General features: G+C 47.0%; 1 protein-coding gene across 2 annotated transcripts in view; it reads left to right on the forward strand.

Moving 5' to 3' along the window:
- apc2 (APC regulator of WNT signaling pathway 2) overlaps positions 1-15,349 on the forward strand; it is a 199,270-nt gene that overhangs the window by 171,378 nt on the left and 12,543 nt on the right. For both annotated transcript variants that reach the window (XM_033046474.1, XM_033046475.1), the window contains 5 exons: positions 2,534-2,614; positions 4,031-4,406; positions 6,922-7,017; positions 10,249-10,388; positions 14,446-14,523. In XM_033046474.1, the coding sequence (XP_032902365.1) occupies positions 2,534-2,614; positions 4,031-4,406; positions 6,922-7,017; positions 10,249-10,388; positions 14,446-14,523 (771 nt within the window). The remainder of the gene's footprint in view (positions 1-2,533; positions 2,615-4,030; positions 4,407-6,921; positions 7,018-10,248; positions 10,389-14,445; positions 14,524-15,349) is intronic.

The raw sequence follows: 15,349 nt of genomic DNA on the forward strand, positions 1-15,349 counted from the left end.
GAAATAGAGGATATAATGTAATGTGTAGGAAGGAACTGCAGATGCTGGTTTAAACTGAAGATAGACACAAAATGCTGGAGTGACTCAGCGGGACATGCAGCATCTCTGGAGTGAAGGAATGGGTGACGTTTTACATCGAGACCCTTCTTCAGACTGAAAGTCACGGGAAACAAGAAATATAGACGATGATGTAGAGAGATATCGAACGAATGAATGAAAGATATGCACAAAAGTAACAATGATAAAGGGAACTGGTCATTGTTAGCTGTAGCTGTGAAAACTAAAGCTGTGGGGCTTGGGTGGGAGAGGGATGGACAGAGAGAGAATGCAGGGGTCACTTGAAGTTAGTGAAATCAATATTCATACCACTGGGTTGTAACCTGCCCAGGAGAGATATGAGGTGCTGTTCCTCCAATTTGCGTTTGGCCTCACTCTGACAATGGAGGAGGCTTTGGACGGAAACATCAGAGTGAGAATGGGAAGGGGACTTAAAGTGTTTAGCAACTGGGAGATGAAGTAGGTCCAGGCGGACTGAGCAAAGGTCTCATCTATGATGGGAGAGGGGAGCCACCGTTCCCTGAAAATGCGGACATCTCGGATGTCCCGGAATGGAACACCTCATCTTGGGCACAGATGCGGCGTAGACGGAGGAATTGGACAAAATGTAATGTCTGGTGAACTGCGATGTGATTAACCGTTTACAGGTTTAGTTTATTGTCACGTGTACTGAGGTACAGTGAAAAGCTTTAGTTGTGTGCTACCCAGTCAGCGGAAAGACAATACATCATTACAATGGAGCCATTTACAATACAATACAATACAATTCAATTTATTGTCATTTGGACCCCTTGAGGTCCAAACGAAATGTCGTTTCTGCAGCCATACATTACAAACAAATAGACCCAAGACACAACATAATTTACATAAACATCCATCACATTGCTGTGATGGAAGGCCAAAAAAACTTATCTCTCCACTGCACTCTCCCCCCCGATGTCAAAGTCAAAGTCAAAGCCCCCGGCTGGCGATGGCATTTACAATGTATAGCTACATGATAAGGGAATGACATTTTAGTTCAAGGTGATGCCAACAAAGTCCGATCAAAGATAGTCCAAGGGTCACCATTGAGGTTATATAGTAGTTTGGGGCTGATTAAGGGATAGCTGGAGCTCACAGTAATCCACCCGCCTCAGCAGATGTCTCTGTCTAAAGAAAATGTCAATTCTGAACATAAATTAAAAGACCGGGAGAAAACATGAACCATAATTTAGACCTTTAACACATTGATGAGCTGCAAAGAGCAAAATGAATTCAATGGTTTCAAAGGTCTTTTATCGTCACATGTACCAATTAAGGTACAGTGTTTTGCGAATTACCATACAGCCATACGAAATAAATGGGCAACAAGACACACAACTACATAAAAGTTAACATAAACATCCACCATAGCACTCAACCACGTTCCTCACTGTGACTGTAGGCATTCTTCATCCTCTTTATTCTCCCATGGTTGAACCATCCGTCGGAGCGATCGAAGATCCCGCAGCCGCCGGTCGAAGCCCCCGCGTCGGGGAGATCGAAACTCTCGCTTCGGGGCGAACTAAACTCTCGCGTCGGGGAGGTCGAAACTCCCACGGCTTGGAGTCTCTGACCGGAGACCGTGGGCTCCGTGATGTTAAGTCCGAAAGCACGCACGGTTGGAGCTCTGTAAATCAGTCTCCAGCAGAGGCCGCCAACTCCTTAATGTTAGGCTGCAGTGCGGACGGAGATACAATACGGGAAAAAAAATCGCATCTCCGTCGAGGCAAGAGATTGGAAAAAGTGCCCCCCAACCTCCCCCCACCCCCACATAAAATAAACTAAATAACACTAAAAACATACATTTAACACATGCAATTAAAACACAAAGAAGGAAAGGACAGACAGGCAGCCAATGCCACATTGGCGAGGCAGCCAATGCCACAAATGGCGGTGGAGAACTTTATTGGGTATTTTTCAAGCAATTATTATTCATTCTTGATGGGCCGAATGGCCTAATTCTGCTCTCGGGTCTCATGTCTTTTAGTCCTATACCAATTCCTGATCTGCCACTCTAACAGATCCCTTGGAAGTAACTCTCTACACATGTTGTCTCTGTCCATGACTTCCATGTTCACAATATTCTTGTGAAAGTTTAGTTTAGTTTAGAGATACAGTGAGGAAACCGGCCCACCAAGTCTGCACCGACCAACGATTCCTGTACACTATTTCTATCCTAGGTGATGGAGACCAAGCCATGGTTATTTTTAAGGCAACGATTGATAGATTCTTAATTAGTGAGGGCATCAAAGGTTACGGGGAGAAGGCAGGAGAATGGGATTGAGAATGAAATATAGATCAGTCGTGATTGAATGGTGGAGTAGGCTCAATGGGCCGATTGACTAATTCTATCGATGGACCTATGAATTTATGAATGACATTTGGCAGCACTGAATAAAGATTTTTCCCATCATTTTCATTTCTAAATTTCTGTAATCTTTTGCTCTTTGTTCAGGGACGTGGTCAGTCTAATGATCAGGACGCAGAGGACAGAATGAATAATTTACCTCAAGGACTAAACAACTTGGGCAGTAAGGTGAGTATTTGGAAATAAAATGGTAGGGTCATTTTAGAAGAATGGGAGGGGAAGAGGGGAGGGGAAAGGGAGGAGAGGGAGAGGGAAGAGGGGAAAGAAGGGAATGGGGGTGGAGAGGGGGGAGGGAAGGGAGGGTAAAGGGCCTGTCCCACGAGAATGCGACTGCATGCGTCAAGTGCGACCTAACGTGGTCGCTTGAGCCGTACGGCCTCGCGGGGCCGGTCCCACATCGATCGCCGGAGCCGTATGGAGTTGTGCGGAGCTGGTCCCGACATCGCTCCAAAAAACTGACCATGTTCAAAAATTTCACGCGGCAACGGCCTGCTGGCCCGCAACCGCATCGACGGGCGTGCGCAGCGTCTTGACGCAGTACGCAGCGTCTTGATGTCGTACGTCACGCGCAAACTTCCCGCGGACTTCACTCGAACTTCACGTCACTCACTCGACCTCCGCGCGGCCCCTGCTTCCGGTTTGGTGGCGCCCGCCGCATGCAGGTCGCATGCTCGTGGGACAGGCCCTTAAGAGGGAGGGGAAGGGGAATTGGGGTAGAGGGAGCAAGGGGGTTAGAGGGAGGCAAGGGGGAAGAGGGGGAGGAGGGTATAGAGGGGAGAAGGGGGGGAGAGAAGTGGGAGAAAGATGGGGAGAGGAGGCAAAGGGGGAAGAGGGGGAAAGAGGGTGGTGAGGGAAGTGGGGGTGAGGGAAGAAGACGAGGGGAAGAAAGTGGAGGGGTGTTATGGGGAGGGGGAGGGGAGTAGATAAGGGCGGTGAAGAGACGAGGGGCAAAGATAGGAATGGAGGGGAAGAGGGGAGGGATGGGGCAGAAAGCATGGGGGGTGGTTGGGAATGGAGGGGAAAGGAGGGGGGAGTGGGGGAGAGAGGGAGGGCAAGGGGGGAAGAGGAGCAAGGGGGAAGAAGAGGAGGGGGGAGAAAGAGGATGGCAAGAGTGGGAAGAAATGGGGAAAGGGAAGGGGAGGGAGAGGAGAGAAAGGGAAAAGGGGGAAAGGGAAGAGGGGAGTGAGATGGGGAAGGAAGGGAGGATTTAAGAGGGAGAAATAAGGTGTTTGCAGAAGTTAATGGAGAGTTGCTAGATGTTGCATAAAGCGGAGGATGGGCTGATGCAGAGTGCAAAGTCAGCCAGGGCTCAGGGGAGCGGAGGGAAGTAATGGGATGGGAGAGGGAGGAAGAGGAGAGAGGATGGAGGGGGAGGGATGGGGGCAGAAAGCGGGGGGCAAGTGGTGGGAATGGGAGGGGAGAAGGGAAGAGGGTGGGGAAGTGGGGTGGAGATGGGGAGGTGGTTTATGGGGTAGAAAGGGGAGGGGTTGTTTTGTCGATGTTAGTGGGGAGTTACTGGATGTTGTGTACATGGAGGCTGGGCCAGTGCAGAGTGAGGTGGACTTGGTGCGTTTGCCCCCACAGGTGGAGATGGTGTTCTGGCTGCTGTCCATGCTGGCCACCCGGGACAAGGAGGACATGTCGCGGACCTTGCTGGCCATGTCCAGCTCTCAGGACAGCTGCGTGGCCATGCGCAAGTCGGGCTGCCTGCCGCTGCTCATCCAGCTGCTGCACGACAGCGAGCGGGAGGCCGCAGGCTCCGCCGTCGACGGGGGCACCAAGGAGGCCCGTGCCCGGGCCAGCGCCGCCCTCCACAACATCGTCTACTCGCAGCCCGACGAGGGCCAGGCCAAGCGGGAGATGCGCGTCCTCCACGTACTGGAGCAAGTGCGGCTCTACTGTGACTCCTGCTGGGAGTGGCTGGACAACAGAGGGGAAAACGGCACCGATACCAACAGCCGTGAGTACAGACCGGGGCCTCCACTGTCTTCTGTGGCAGATTCACAACTCTCTGGGTTAAAAAACATTTTCCTCATCTCTGTCCTAAATGGCCTACCTCTTAAACTGTGACCCCTGACGCTGTACTCCCTCAATACCAGTCCTTCCTCAAATTAGGAGAACAAAACTGCACACAATATTCCAGATGTGGTCTCACCAGGGCTCTGTACAACTGCAGTATGACCTCCTTCCCCTATACTTAAATCCTCTCGCAATGAAGGTCAACATGCCATTTGCTTTCTTCACTGCCTGCTGTACCTGCATGCTTACTTTCAGTGACTGATGTAGAAGGACACCCAGGTCTCATTGCACCTCCCCTTTTCCTAAACTAATACCATTCAGATAAAAATCTGCCTTCTTGTTCTTGCCACCAAAGTGGATAACCTCACATTTATCCATATTATACTGTATCTGCCATGCATCTGCCCACTCACCCAACCTATCCAAGTCACTCTGCAGCCTCATGGTATCCTCATCACACTGCCACCCAGCTTTGTGTCATCTGCAAACTTGGAGATGTCACATTTAATTCCCTTGTCTAAATCATGAATATATTGTAAATAACTGGGATCGCAGCATCATGCCTTGTGGCATCCCACTAGTCACTGCCTGCCATTCTGAAAAGGACCCGTTAATTCCTACTGTTTGCTTCCTGTCTGCCAACCAGTTCTCTAGCCATGTAATACTCTACCCCCAATATGATGTGCTCTAATTTTGCGCACTAATCTCTTGTGTGGGACCTTGTTAAAGGCTTTTTGAAGGTCCAGATACACCACATCCACTGGCTCTCCCTTATCCATTCTACTTGTTACATCCTCAACAAATTCCAGAATATTAGTCAAGCATGATTTCCCCTTTGTAAATCCATGCTGACTTTGACCGATCCTGTCACTGCTTTCCAAATGCGCTGCTATAACATTAACAATCGACTCAAGACTACCAATGTAAGGCTGACTGGTCTATAATTCCCCGTTTTCTCACTCCCTCCTTTCTTAAAAAGTGGAGTTACATTGGCTACCCTCCAGTCCAGAGGAACTGATCCAGAGTCGAGAGAACATTAGAAAATGATCACCAATGCATCCACGATTTCTAGGGCCACCTCCGCAGCTCACACTGCAGCCCAGCTTTGTGTCATCCGCAAACTTGGAGATGTTACATTTAACTCCTTTGTCTAAATCGTTAGTGTATATTGTAAATAACTGCGGTCCCAGAACTGAGACTTGTGGTAGCCCTCGAGTCACTGTCTGCCAACCAGTTCTCTATCCATGTCAATACCATAGAGTCTCAGAGACATAGAGTGATACAGCATGGAAACATGCCCTTCAGAAAACTTGTCCACACCGGCCCACATGTCCCAGCTAAACTGCTCCCACCAGCTTTGGCCCATATCCCTCCAAAGCTGTCCAATACATGTAGCTGTCTAGCTGTTTCTTAAATGTTTTGTGTAATGTCTTGAAATCTCTGCCTGAAATATACTCAGCCAGGCAAAACATCAACTTGGCATCAATCCTATCAAACCTTTAAGAGCTTTGTGCATTCCACTGAGGTCACCTCCCATTCTCCAAAGTTCAATAGATTATCGGCTGATAGAGCTTTGTTAAGTGATTGAAAATTGATTGAAGCCCGTGTAAATAGCTTCTGTGACGTTTTCAGTGTTAAATTACGGGAATTAAGAAATGTGACATGGAACTTAGAGCTATAGAATCATACAGTGTGGAAACAGGCCCTTTTACCCAACTTGCCCACATCGAGACCAACATGCCCCATCTACAGTAGTCCCATCTGCCTGCTTTTGCCCATATCCCTCTAAACCTGACCTATCCCTGCTGTACCTGCCCTGTTGATGGAGTGTAGTATAGGTTCACAAGGTTAATTCCATGGATGGCGGGACAGTTGATAGAATGGAGCGGCTGGGCTTGTATACTCTGGAATTTAGGATGAGTGGGGATCTTATTGAAACATATAAGATTATTAAGGGATTGGACACGCTAGAGGTAGGAACATGTTTCCGATGTTAGGGGAATCCAGAACCAGGGGCCACAGTTTAAGAATAAAGGGTGGGCCATTTAGAACGGAGATGAGGAAAAACTTTTTCACCCAGAGAGTTGTGAATCTGTGGAATTCTCTGCTTCAGAAGGCAGTGGCAGCCAATTCTCTGAATGCTTTGCCCCTGAAAATGTTACCCCTCAGGTTCCTATTAAATCTCCCCCCCCCCCCCCCTCACCTTAGACCTATATCCTAGGTTCTCTATTCCCCTACTCAGGGCAAGAGACTCTGTGCATTTACCCGATCTATTCCTCTCATGATTTTACACACTTCCTGCCACAAGTACCCCTCGTGACCAACAATGTGATTTTCACACTAGGCGTGTTTAGTTTAGTTTACAATTACAGCATGGAAACAGGCCCTTCGGCCCAACTAGTCGATGCCAAACATCTCCTGGTGTTTAAATGGTGCCGTCTTCTTTTCTCTTGTAGTGCCGTTACCCATTGAACCTCAGATCTGCCAGGCGATGTGTGCCATAATGAAGCTGTCCTTCGATGAAGAGTACCGACGAGCTATGAATGAGCTAGGCAAGTTGCAACAGTGGTCTTTTCCTTTCTCTCTTGGTTGTTCTCTCTGCGTGCCCATGTACAGGACACAATATGCACGACAGGTATGACAGGAAACACTCCATTTCCAAATCCAACAAGATTCAAGAAACTTAATATCATGTAGGATAAGACAATCCACTTGAATGGTTTACTCTCCACCAACCCAAATATTCATTATCTCCCCCATCAGTGACTGCAATGCTTACCATCTATAAAATGTGCTTGCCTATGCTATTCCAGCATCCCCTCTCAAATATTCATCCTTCACCACCAGCAAGAGCAAGGAAGTAGATTCATGGTTCCTAACCAAGTTGCACACTATCCAGACTAAAAATAAATCTGTTTCTTCTAGGCCATTGGCTATAAATCCTTACCTTACCACATTACGGGAATTCTTCACCATATACAGTAGACCACAACGGTTCAAGAAAAAGGCTCACCAACAATTTCTCAACATTAATTAGGGATGAATCATAGGGTATTAAAGTCATAGAATCATTAAATCACACAGCGTGGAAACAGGCCCTTCAGCCCAACTTGCCCACACTGGCCCAGCTACACTAGTCTCACCTGCCCACGTTTAGCCCATATGCCTCCAAACCTGTCCTATCCATGTACCTGTCTAACTGTTTCTTAAAATGTTGGGGTAGTCCCTGCCTCAACGACCTCCTCTGGCAGCTTGTTCCATACACACACCACTCTTTGTGTGGAAAAAGTTACCCCTCAGATTCCTATTAATTCTCTTCCCCTTCACCTTAAACTTATGTCCACTATGATTCACCTACTCTGGGCAAGAGACTCTGTCCGCATCTACCCGATCTATTCCTCTCATGATTTTATAGACCTCTGTAAGATCACCCCACATCCTCCTGCGCTCCAAGGAATAAAGCTGGTCATCTCATTGCCACACTCGTCCTGAAAATATGAATTAAAAAATGTTCATCGACTAGACCAAATCTCTCCTGTGGGCAAACTGATCTTAATGTGAAAAATAATTATATATTGAATGTTGTAAGGCACTGGAATGCTGATGAATCATGGAACTCCTGCAAATGTGAATACATTCTATGTATTCTTCCCAGATGAAGGGAACCCATGTAGGTAAATAATCATTAAAAATTGTCTACTTGATTCTCAGTCAGTCGTCTTAAATGTTCAACCTTTCAATATAACTGTCTCTGGAATGTGAGTAGAGTAGTCATATAGCACGGAAAACAAGCCCTTCTGTACTGTTCAACCATGCTGACCAAAATGCCCCATCTAAGCTAGTCCAACTTTCCGGAGCTTGACCCATTTCCCTCCGAACCTTTCCTGTTCATGTTCATGTACCTGTCCATATTTATTTTAGACGGTTGTTATTGTACCTGCCTCAACAATTTTCTCTGGCAGCTCATTCTACATATCCACGATATCCGCAAAAATGTCCCTCGTGTTCCTTTTAACTCTTTCCCCTCTCACATTAAACCTATGGCCTCTAGTTCTTGAATCTCTACCCCATTGAAAAGGAATCAGTGCATTAACCCCATCTATTAGCCTCATGATTTTATATACCTCTATAAAGTCACCCCTCAGCATCTTGCGCCCCAAGGAATAAAGTCCAAGCCTGCCCAACCTCTCCCGATAGCTCAGGCCCTGGCATCCTGGCAACATCCTTGTAAATCTTCTCTGCGTTCTTTCCAGCCAAACGGCATATTTTCTATAGCAGGGTGACTAGTGTCCAAGTGTCTCGCACAACTATAACAGAATGCCGTGACTTCTACACTCAATTTCCTGACTGCTAAAGGCCAATGTGCCAAGAATGTTCTTCACCACCCTATCTCCCTTTCAGGGAACAATGTACTTGTACTCCTTGATCCCTCTCCTCAACAACACTCCCCAGGGCCCTTCAATGTGAAGGTCCTGCCCTATTTTGACTCCCCAAAGTTCAATATTTCACATTTCCTTAAATTGTGTTTTCTTCTTGTCTACCAAATTTCAGTGCTGATTTCTGTTCCCAATTCCAAACATATTTAGTCCATAAAAGATTGATTTTCAAAAATTCAATGAGTAATTGCGATTTTGGAGACCTGTATGAAAATGTATGTTCAAATTCACATTAATCTGCTCACTTCCACTGGCTTAGGGACCTCTGGAGATATGAAGAACAGCAGATGCTGGAATTTGAATACAAGACATTTGGACAGGCACAGGGAAAGGAAAGGTTTAGAGGGCCAAATGTGGGCAGATGAGACTAGCGTAGTTGGGGAAACTTGGTCAACAGGAGCAAGTTGGGCCGAAGGACCTGTTTTCATGCTCTCTGACTACGACTTTATACAGCGCAAAATGCTGGAGGATTGGTGCGGCACGGTGGTGCAGTGGTAGAGTTGCTGCCTTACAGCGCTCGAGAGCTTGGTTCGATCCTGACCACGGGTGCTGTCTGTACGGAGTTTGTACTTTCACCCTGTGACCTGCATAGGTTTTCCCTGGCAGCTCCGGTTTCCTCCCACACTCCAGGTTTGTATGTTAATTGGCTTAGTAAACTGGTAAATTGTTCCTAGTGTGTAGGAGATTGCTCGTCGGCACGGACTCAGTGAGTCGTAGAGCCTGTTTCCACATTGTTTCTCTCAAATAAACAAATTCTCAATGGTTCAGAAAGCATCTATGGAGGGAATAGACGGGTGACGCTTCATGTCGGAAGTCCTGAACAGTGTTTGGAGCAGCTAAATTTGACAGAGAGGATCAACGCTGAGATGTTGCCAGGACTCGAGGGCCTGAGCTACAGGGAGAGGTTGAGCAGGCTGGGATTCTATTCCGTGGTGGGCAGGAGGATGAGGGGTGGTCTTATATAGGTGTACAAAATTATGAGAAGAATAGATCAGGTAGACACACAGAGTCTCTTGCCTAGAGTCGGGGAATAGAGAACCAGAGGACATAGGTTTAAGGTGGGGGGGGGGATTTAATAGGAACCTGAGGGGTAACTTTTTCATGCAATGGTGGTGGTGTATGTGACGAGCTGCCAGAGGAGGATGTTGAGGCAGGTACTATAGGCAACGTTTAAGAAACCTTTGAACAGGTACATGGATAGAACAGGTTTAGAGGGATATGGGCCAAATGCAGGCAGGTGGGACATGTTGGCCGGTATGGGAAAGTTGGGCCGAAGGGCCTGTTTCCATGCTGTGTAATTCTATGACCATGTGAGATGGCTGCTGATTTGTTTCTCCACTGATACAGGAGGTTTGCAGGCAGTGGCCGAACTGCTTCAGGTGGACTGCGACATGTATGGGGCCACCAGTGACCCTCTGAACTCGGCCCTCCGACGGTATGCAGGGATGGCCCTGACCAACCTCACCTTTGGAGACGTGGTCAACAAGGTGCGTGACCCTGCCTGGTGCAGGTCTATCTGCTTGTAATTGTCATTGTAATTAATGTATTAGCCAAGTATGTAAAAACGTACAAGGGATTTGATTTGCCATACAGCCATACCAAAAATGCAACAAAGCACACCTACATAAAAGTTAACATAAACATCCACCACAGCGGCTCCCTCACACTCCTCACTGTCTTCTTCTTCTTCTTGCGTATGGCGTGCACAGCCTAAAGTTGTAGGACAACTTGTTCTATTTGATCTTACTTGATTGTGCACACCAGGTTGATTGCATTCGTCGAAACAGGGCGGACCACGTGAAGGTTGCAATCTCCCACCCTACTCCTCACTGTGATGGAAGGCAATAAAGTCTCATCTTCTTTCCTCCTTATTCTCCTGCGGACGGGACAGTCGAACCATTCGCAGTTGGGGCGATCAAAGCTCCCGCGATCGGGGCGGTCGAAGCTCCCGCGATCGGGGCGGTCGAAGCTCCCGCGGTTTGAGCTCCTGAAGTCGATCCCCAGCAAGAGGCCACCAGCTCCACAATGTTAGGCTGCAGCGCGGATACAGATATGATACGGAAAAAGTCGCATCTCCGTTGAGGAAAGAGATTTTAAAAAGTTTCCCCCACCCCTCCCTTCCACATAATACAAAACTAAAGATACACTAAAACATACATTTAACAACAGACTAAAAACAACAAAACAAGAAACAGGATGAGACGGACTGTTGGCGAGGCCTTGGCACAAGGTGGCACAGCGGTAGAGTTGCTGCCTTACAGACCCGGGTATGATCCTGACTATGGGCGCCTGTCTGTACGGAATTCGTACGTTCACCCCGTGACTGCGTGGGTTTTCTATGGATGCCTCTGGTTTCCTCCCACACTCCAAAGTCGTACACGTTGGTGGGCTAATTGGCTTGATAGAATTGTAAATTATCCCTAGTGTGCGTAGGATAGTGTTAGTGTGCGGGGATCGCTGGTCGGCGCGGACTCAGTGGGCAGAGGAGCCTGTTTAAGCGCTGTATCTCTAAACTAAAATAAAATAAAGTAAAAGAAAAAAATAAGGGAAGAACTCATTGGACGTTGAGGTCTTGGCACCAGAATCACACGTGTTCGTTACATGCACTCCCAGCGCTGTGTGAAAATGATTTAGTGATGGGAAATAAGTAGACCGATCTCATTGTAGCAGACAGAAAGAATGAGTCTAATCTCGTTTCCATTATCAGCCACACAAGTCCAGTATACATTGTCTAATCTCTTCTATGCAGTGTAAATTAATTGGGCTAGATCTTGCTAGGTTTCGTTGGCATTTGTTCCCTTTCCCAGTTGTATTCCACTGTTGGGTGCAAGAGTCTTACTTTAATTTCAAGATCCAACATTGTAACAGGTTCTTTCACCCACGGAGTCCGTGCCAACCATTGATCTCAGTGGGCCAAAGGGCCTGTTTCCATGCTGTATCTCTAAAGTCGAAACCTAAAGGCCAGAGATGAGAAAACAAAAGGTGTCAGACAATAAGGATCGAACTGTTGCGAATTGTGAAGCCGGATGAAGGAGTGGAGGGGGAGGGGAGAAATATGTGCGAGTCCAGGTGGGGAACAGGGGAGGGGCAAGAGGAGTGTGGGAGAGAAAGAGGGGGAGGAAGGGTTGTTAAACGTTACCTAAAATTGGTGAATTCAATGTCCATCCCGTTGGGCTGTAAACTACCCAAGCGGAATAAGGAGGTAGTGATTTTATCGTTAACATTTGGTGCTGTCTGGTGACTTCCCAACATGTCCGTTTTTGAGTTCATATTGTAAATATATTAATATATATATTCATACATTTTGGGCACGGTGGCGCAGCGGTAGAGTTGCTGCCTTACAGCACCTACAGCACCAGTGACCCGGGTTCGATCCCCACTACGGGCGCTGTCTGTACGGAGTTTGTACCTTCTCCCCGAGATCTTCGGTTTCCTCCCGCACTCCAAAGACGTACAGGTGTGACGGTTAATTGGCTTGGTATAAATGTAAATTGTCCCTAGTGTGTGTGTGTAGGATTGTTTTAATGTACGGGGATTGCTGGTCGTTGCGAACCCGGTGGGCCAATGGGCCTGTATCTCTAAACTAAACTAAAATATGTTCAAATATTAATCTAAGTACGCCACCCACACAAATTGAAGATTAATGCAAAAAGCAATTAAATGCTGCTGCCAAATTGCAATGCAAGTCAATTGAACTACCATGATATTTGCCCAGAATTTTTTAATTCTGAGTGGATGGAAAAAAAAGGATGGATTTGTGTATGTTTTGACAATTTATGTTAACCAATCTATTTAGGCACATTAATTCACTTCCATTTATTATAAATAATTAATGACCGGAGCTCAGCTCATCTGTGACTGAAAAATAATCTGCCAGGTCAAGGCCAAACTCGTTAATCTCTTGCAAACAGTTAACGATTGGTCTGTCTGTGGAACATATTTGCCAGAGGGGCACGGTTGCTCTGAACCATAATTGGATTTCCCTCTTTGTCTTTTTTTCCCTTCCAGCTTCTGCAGCAAAAATGACACTTCCCGGGATCTTGACCCATGAGTTCAGTTTAAGGTGAAGGGGGAAAGATTTAATAGGAATCTGAGGGGTGACCTTTTCACACAAAGGGTGGTGTGTGTATGGAACAAGCTGCCATAGGAGGTCATTGAGGCAGGGACTATCCCAACATTTAAGAAACAGTTAGACAGGTACATGGATAAGACAGGTTTGGAGGGATATTGACCAAGCGCAGACAGGTGGGGTTAGTTTAGCTGGGACATGTTGGCCGGTGTGGGCAAGATGGGCCGAAGAGCCTGTTTTCACACTGTATCACTCTATGATTATCCAGTCCCCCACCCTATGGGACTTATGCAATGTTTCATCCTAAACAGTCAGGGGTAGAAATTTGATGGTATGAACATAGACCATGGAACAGTATAGTGCAGGAAGAGGCCCTTCGGCCCACAATGTCCATGATGCCAAGTTAAACTAATCTCTTCTGCCTGCATGTGATTCATATCCATACATGCCCTGCATTTCCAAGTTCCTATCTAAAAGCCTCTTAAATGCCACTATCATATCTGTCACCACCACCACCCTTGGCAGTGAGTTCCAGGCTCTGTGTAAAAATAAATCTTGCCGCTTCACATCTTCCATAAACTTTGTCTCTGTCACCTTAAAACTATGTCCAGTGAGGGGCGGCACAGTGGTGCAGCGGTGGAGCTGTTGTCTTACCGCGACAGAGACCCGGGTTCGATCGTGACTATGCGTGCTGTCTGTACAGAGTTTGCACGTTCTCCCTTTCTCCGGGTGGTCTGGTTTCCTCCCACATTCCAAAGACGTGTAAAGGGCCTGTCCAACTTGGGCGCCATTTGCACGTCACACAGATGGTGCGCGAAGATTTTGTACATCCCAAAATTCTGGGGGACCGTGCGTCACTGCCTACGTCCCCACGCACCATACGCGCGTAATGCATGCATCACGTGCGCGCGCGTCGTGACGCGTAAATGATGTTGCGTAAATTATGCGCAAATGACACCCAAGTGGGACAGGCCCTTAAGTTTGTAGGTTAATTGGCTTAGTACATTGTCCCTAGTAGTGTGTCGCATAGAACTAGTGTGAACGAGTGATTATTGGTCATCATGGACTCGGTGGGTCGAAGGACCTGTTTCCACGTTGTATCTATAAAAACAATGTTCATCGATGGTTGGCATGGACTCGGTAGGTCGGTGATCGCTGGTCTGCAGGGTCTCAGTGGGCTGAAGGACCTGTTTCCATGCTGGGTCTGTCAACCCACATAAAATACTGATTCGGTCAAATCAAAGAGCTAAAGTAGTTCTAGATCGCGAAAATGACCTTCAAAAATAGGATATTGCTCTGGTGATGTAGCTGCCCTGTGGGGCCACAGTGTGGTATTAAAGAGACATTTTCAGGTGCAAACCCTTGGACAGCCCATTAGTCTTGGTCAGAAATATCTTGAAGAGAATGAATCAAACTGCTCAGTAAATAAGATGTGCTAACTTATTGAGTATTCAGGACCTGGTTTCCTCTTGCAGGCTACGCTGTGCTCGAGAAAAGGCTGCATGCAAAGTATCGTGGCCCAGTTAGAGTCCAACAGTGAAGACATACATCAGGTTAGTCATGAATTATTTTGTTCAAAAATACTTAGGGCACAACCCTGCAATTATATTAACCACACCTTTAAAAACCCCCCAAAAAACAGTGCCTTTCATTTATGCATGATAGAATAGAGGGATATGGACCAAATGCAGGCAGGTGGGACTAATGTAGATGGGGGATGTTGGACGGCGTGGACTAGTTGGGCTGAAGGGCCTGTTTCCAGACTGTAATATTATAAATATCATAGTCACACAACACAGGAACAGGCCCCACGGTCCACGCCAGCCATTGCACTTATCAGTACTACCTGAACCTGCCCGCATCAGGACCATGCCTTTCCTTGGCTTGGTAATTCAAGTGCAAAAATATGATATTCATAAGTTCATTTGTAGGAGCTGAATTAGGCCGTTCAGCCCATGAAGTCTACTCCGCCATTTAATCCTGGCTAAATCATCTTTCCCTCTCAAGCCCATTCTCCCCATAACCCCTGACACCTTTACTAATCAGGAATCTGTCAATCTCCACCTTAAAAATATCCATTGACGTCCTCCACAGCCGCCTGTGGCAATGAATTCCACGGTTTCACCGTCCTCTGGCTAAAGAAATTCCTCTTCATCCGTTATCTAATCCTTTTAGTCTGAGACTGTGGCCTCTGGTCCTTGACTCTCCCACTAGTGGAAACATCCTCTCCACATCCACTCTATCCTGGCCTTTCACTATTCATTAAGTTTCAATGAGGTCTCCCCCTCATCCTCCTCAACTCCAGCGAGTACCTTCTTCAAATTTAATTTAATTTGGACATCCTTTGACTGACTGCATGGGAATGTGCAAAATGGATTT

This window comes from Amblyraja radiata, chromosome 29 (assembly GCF_010909765.2).
Source record: "Amblyraja radiata isolate CabotCenter1 chromosome 29, sAmbRad1.1.pri, whole genome shotgun sequence".
NCBI classification, from domain to species: Eukaryota; Metazoa; Chordata; class Chondrichthyes; order Rajiformes; family Rajidae; genus Amblyraja; species Amblyraja radiata.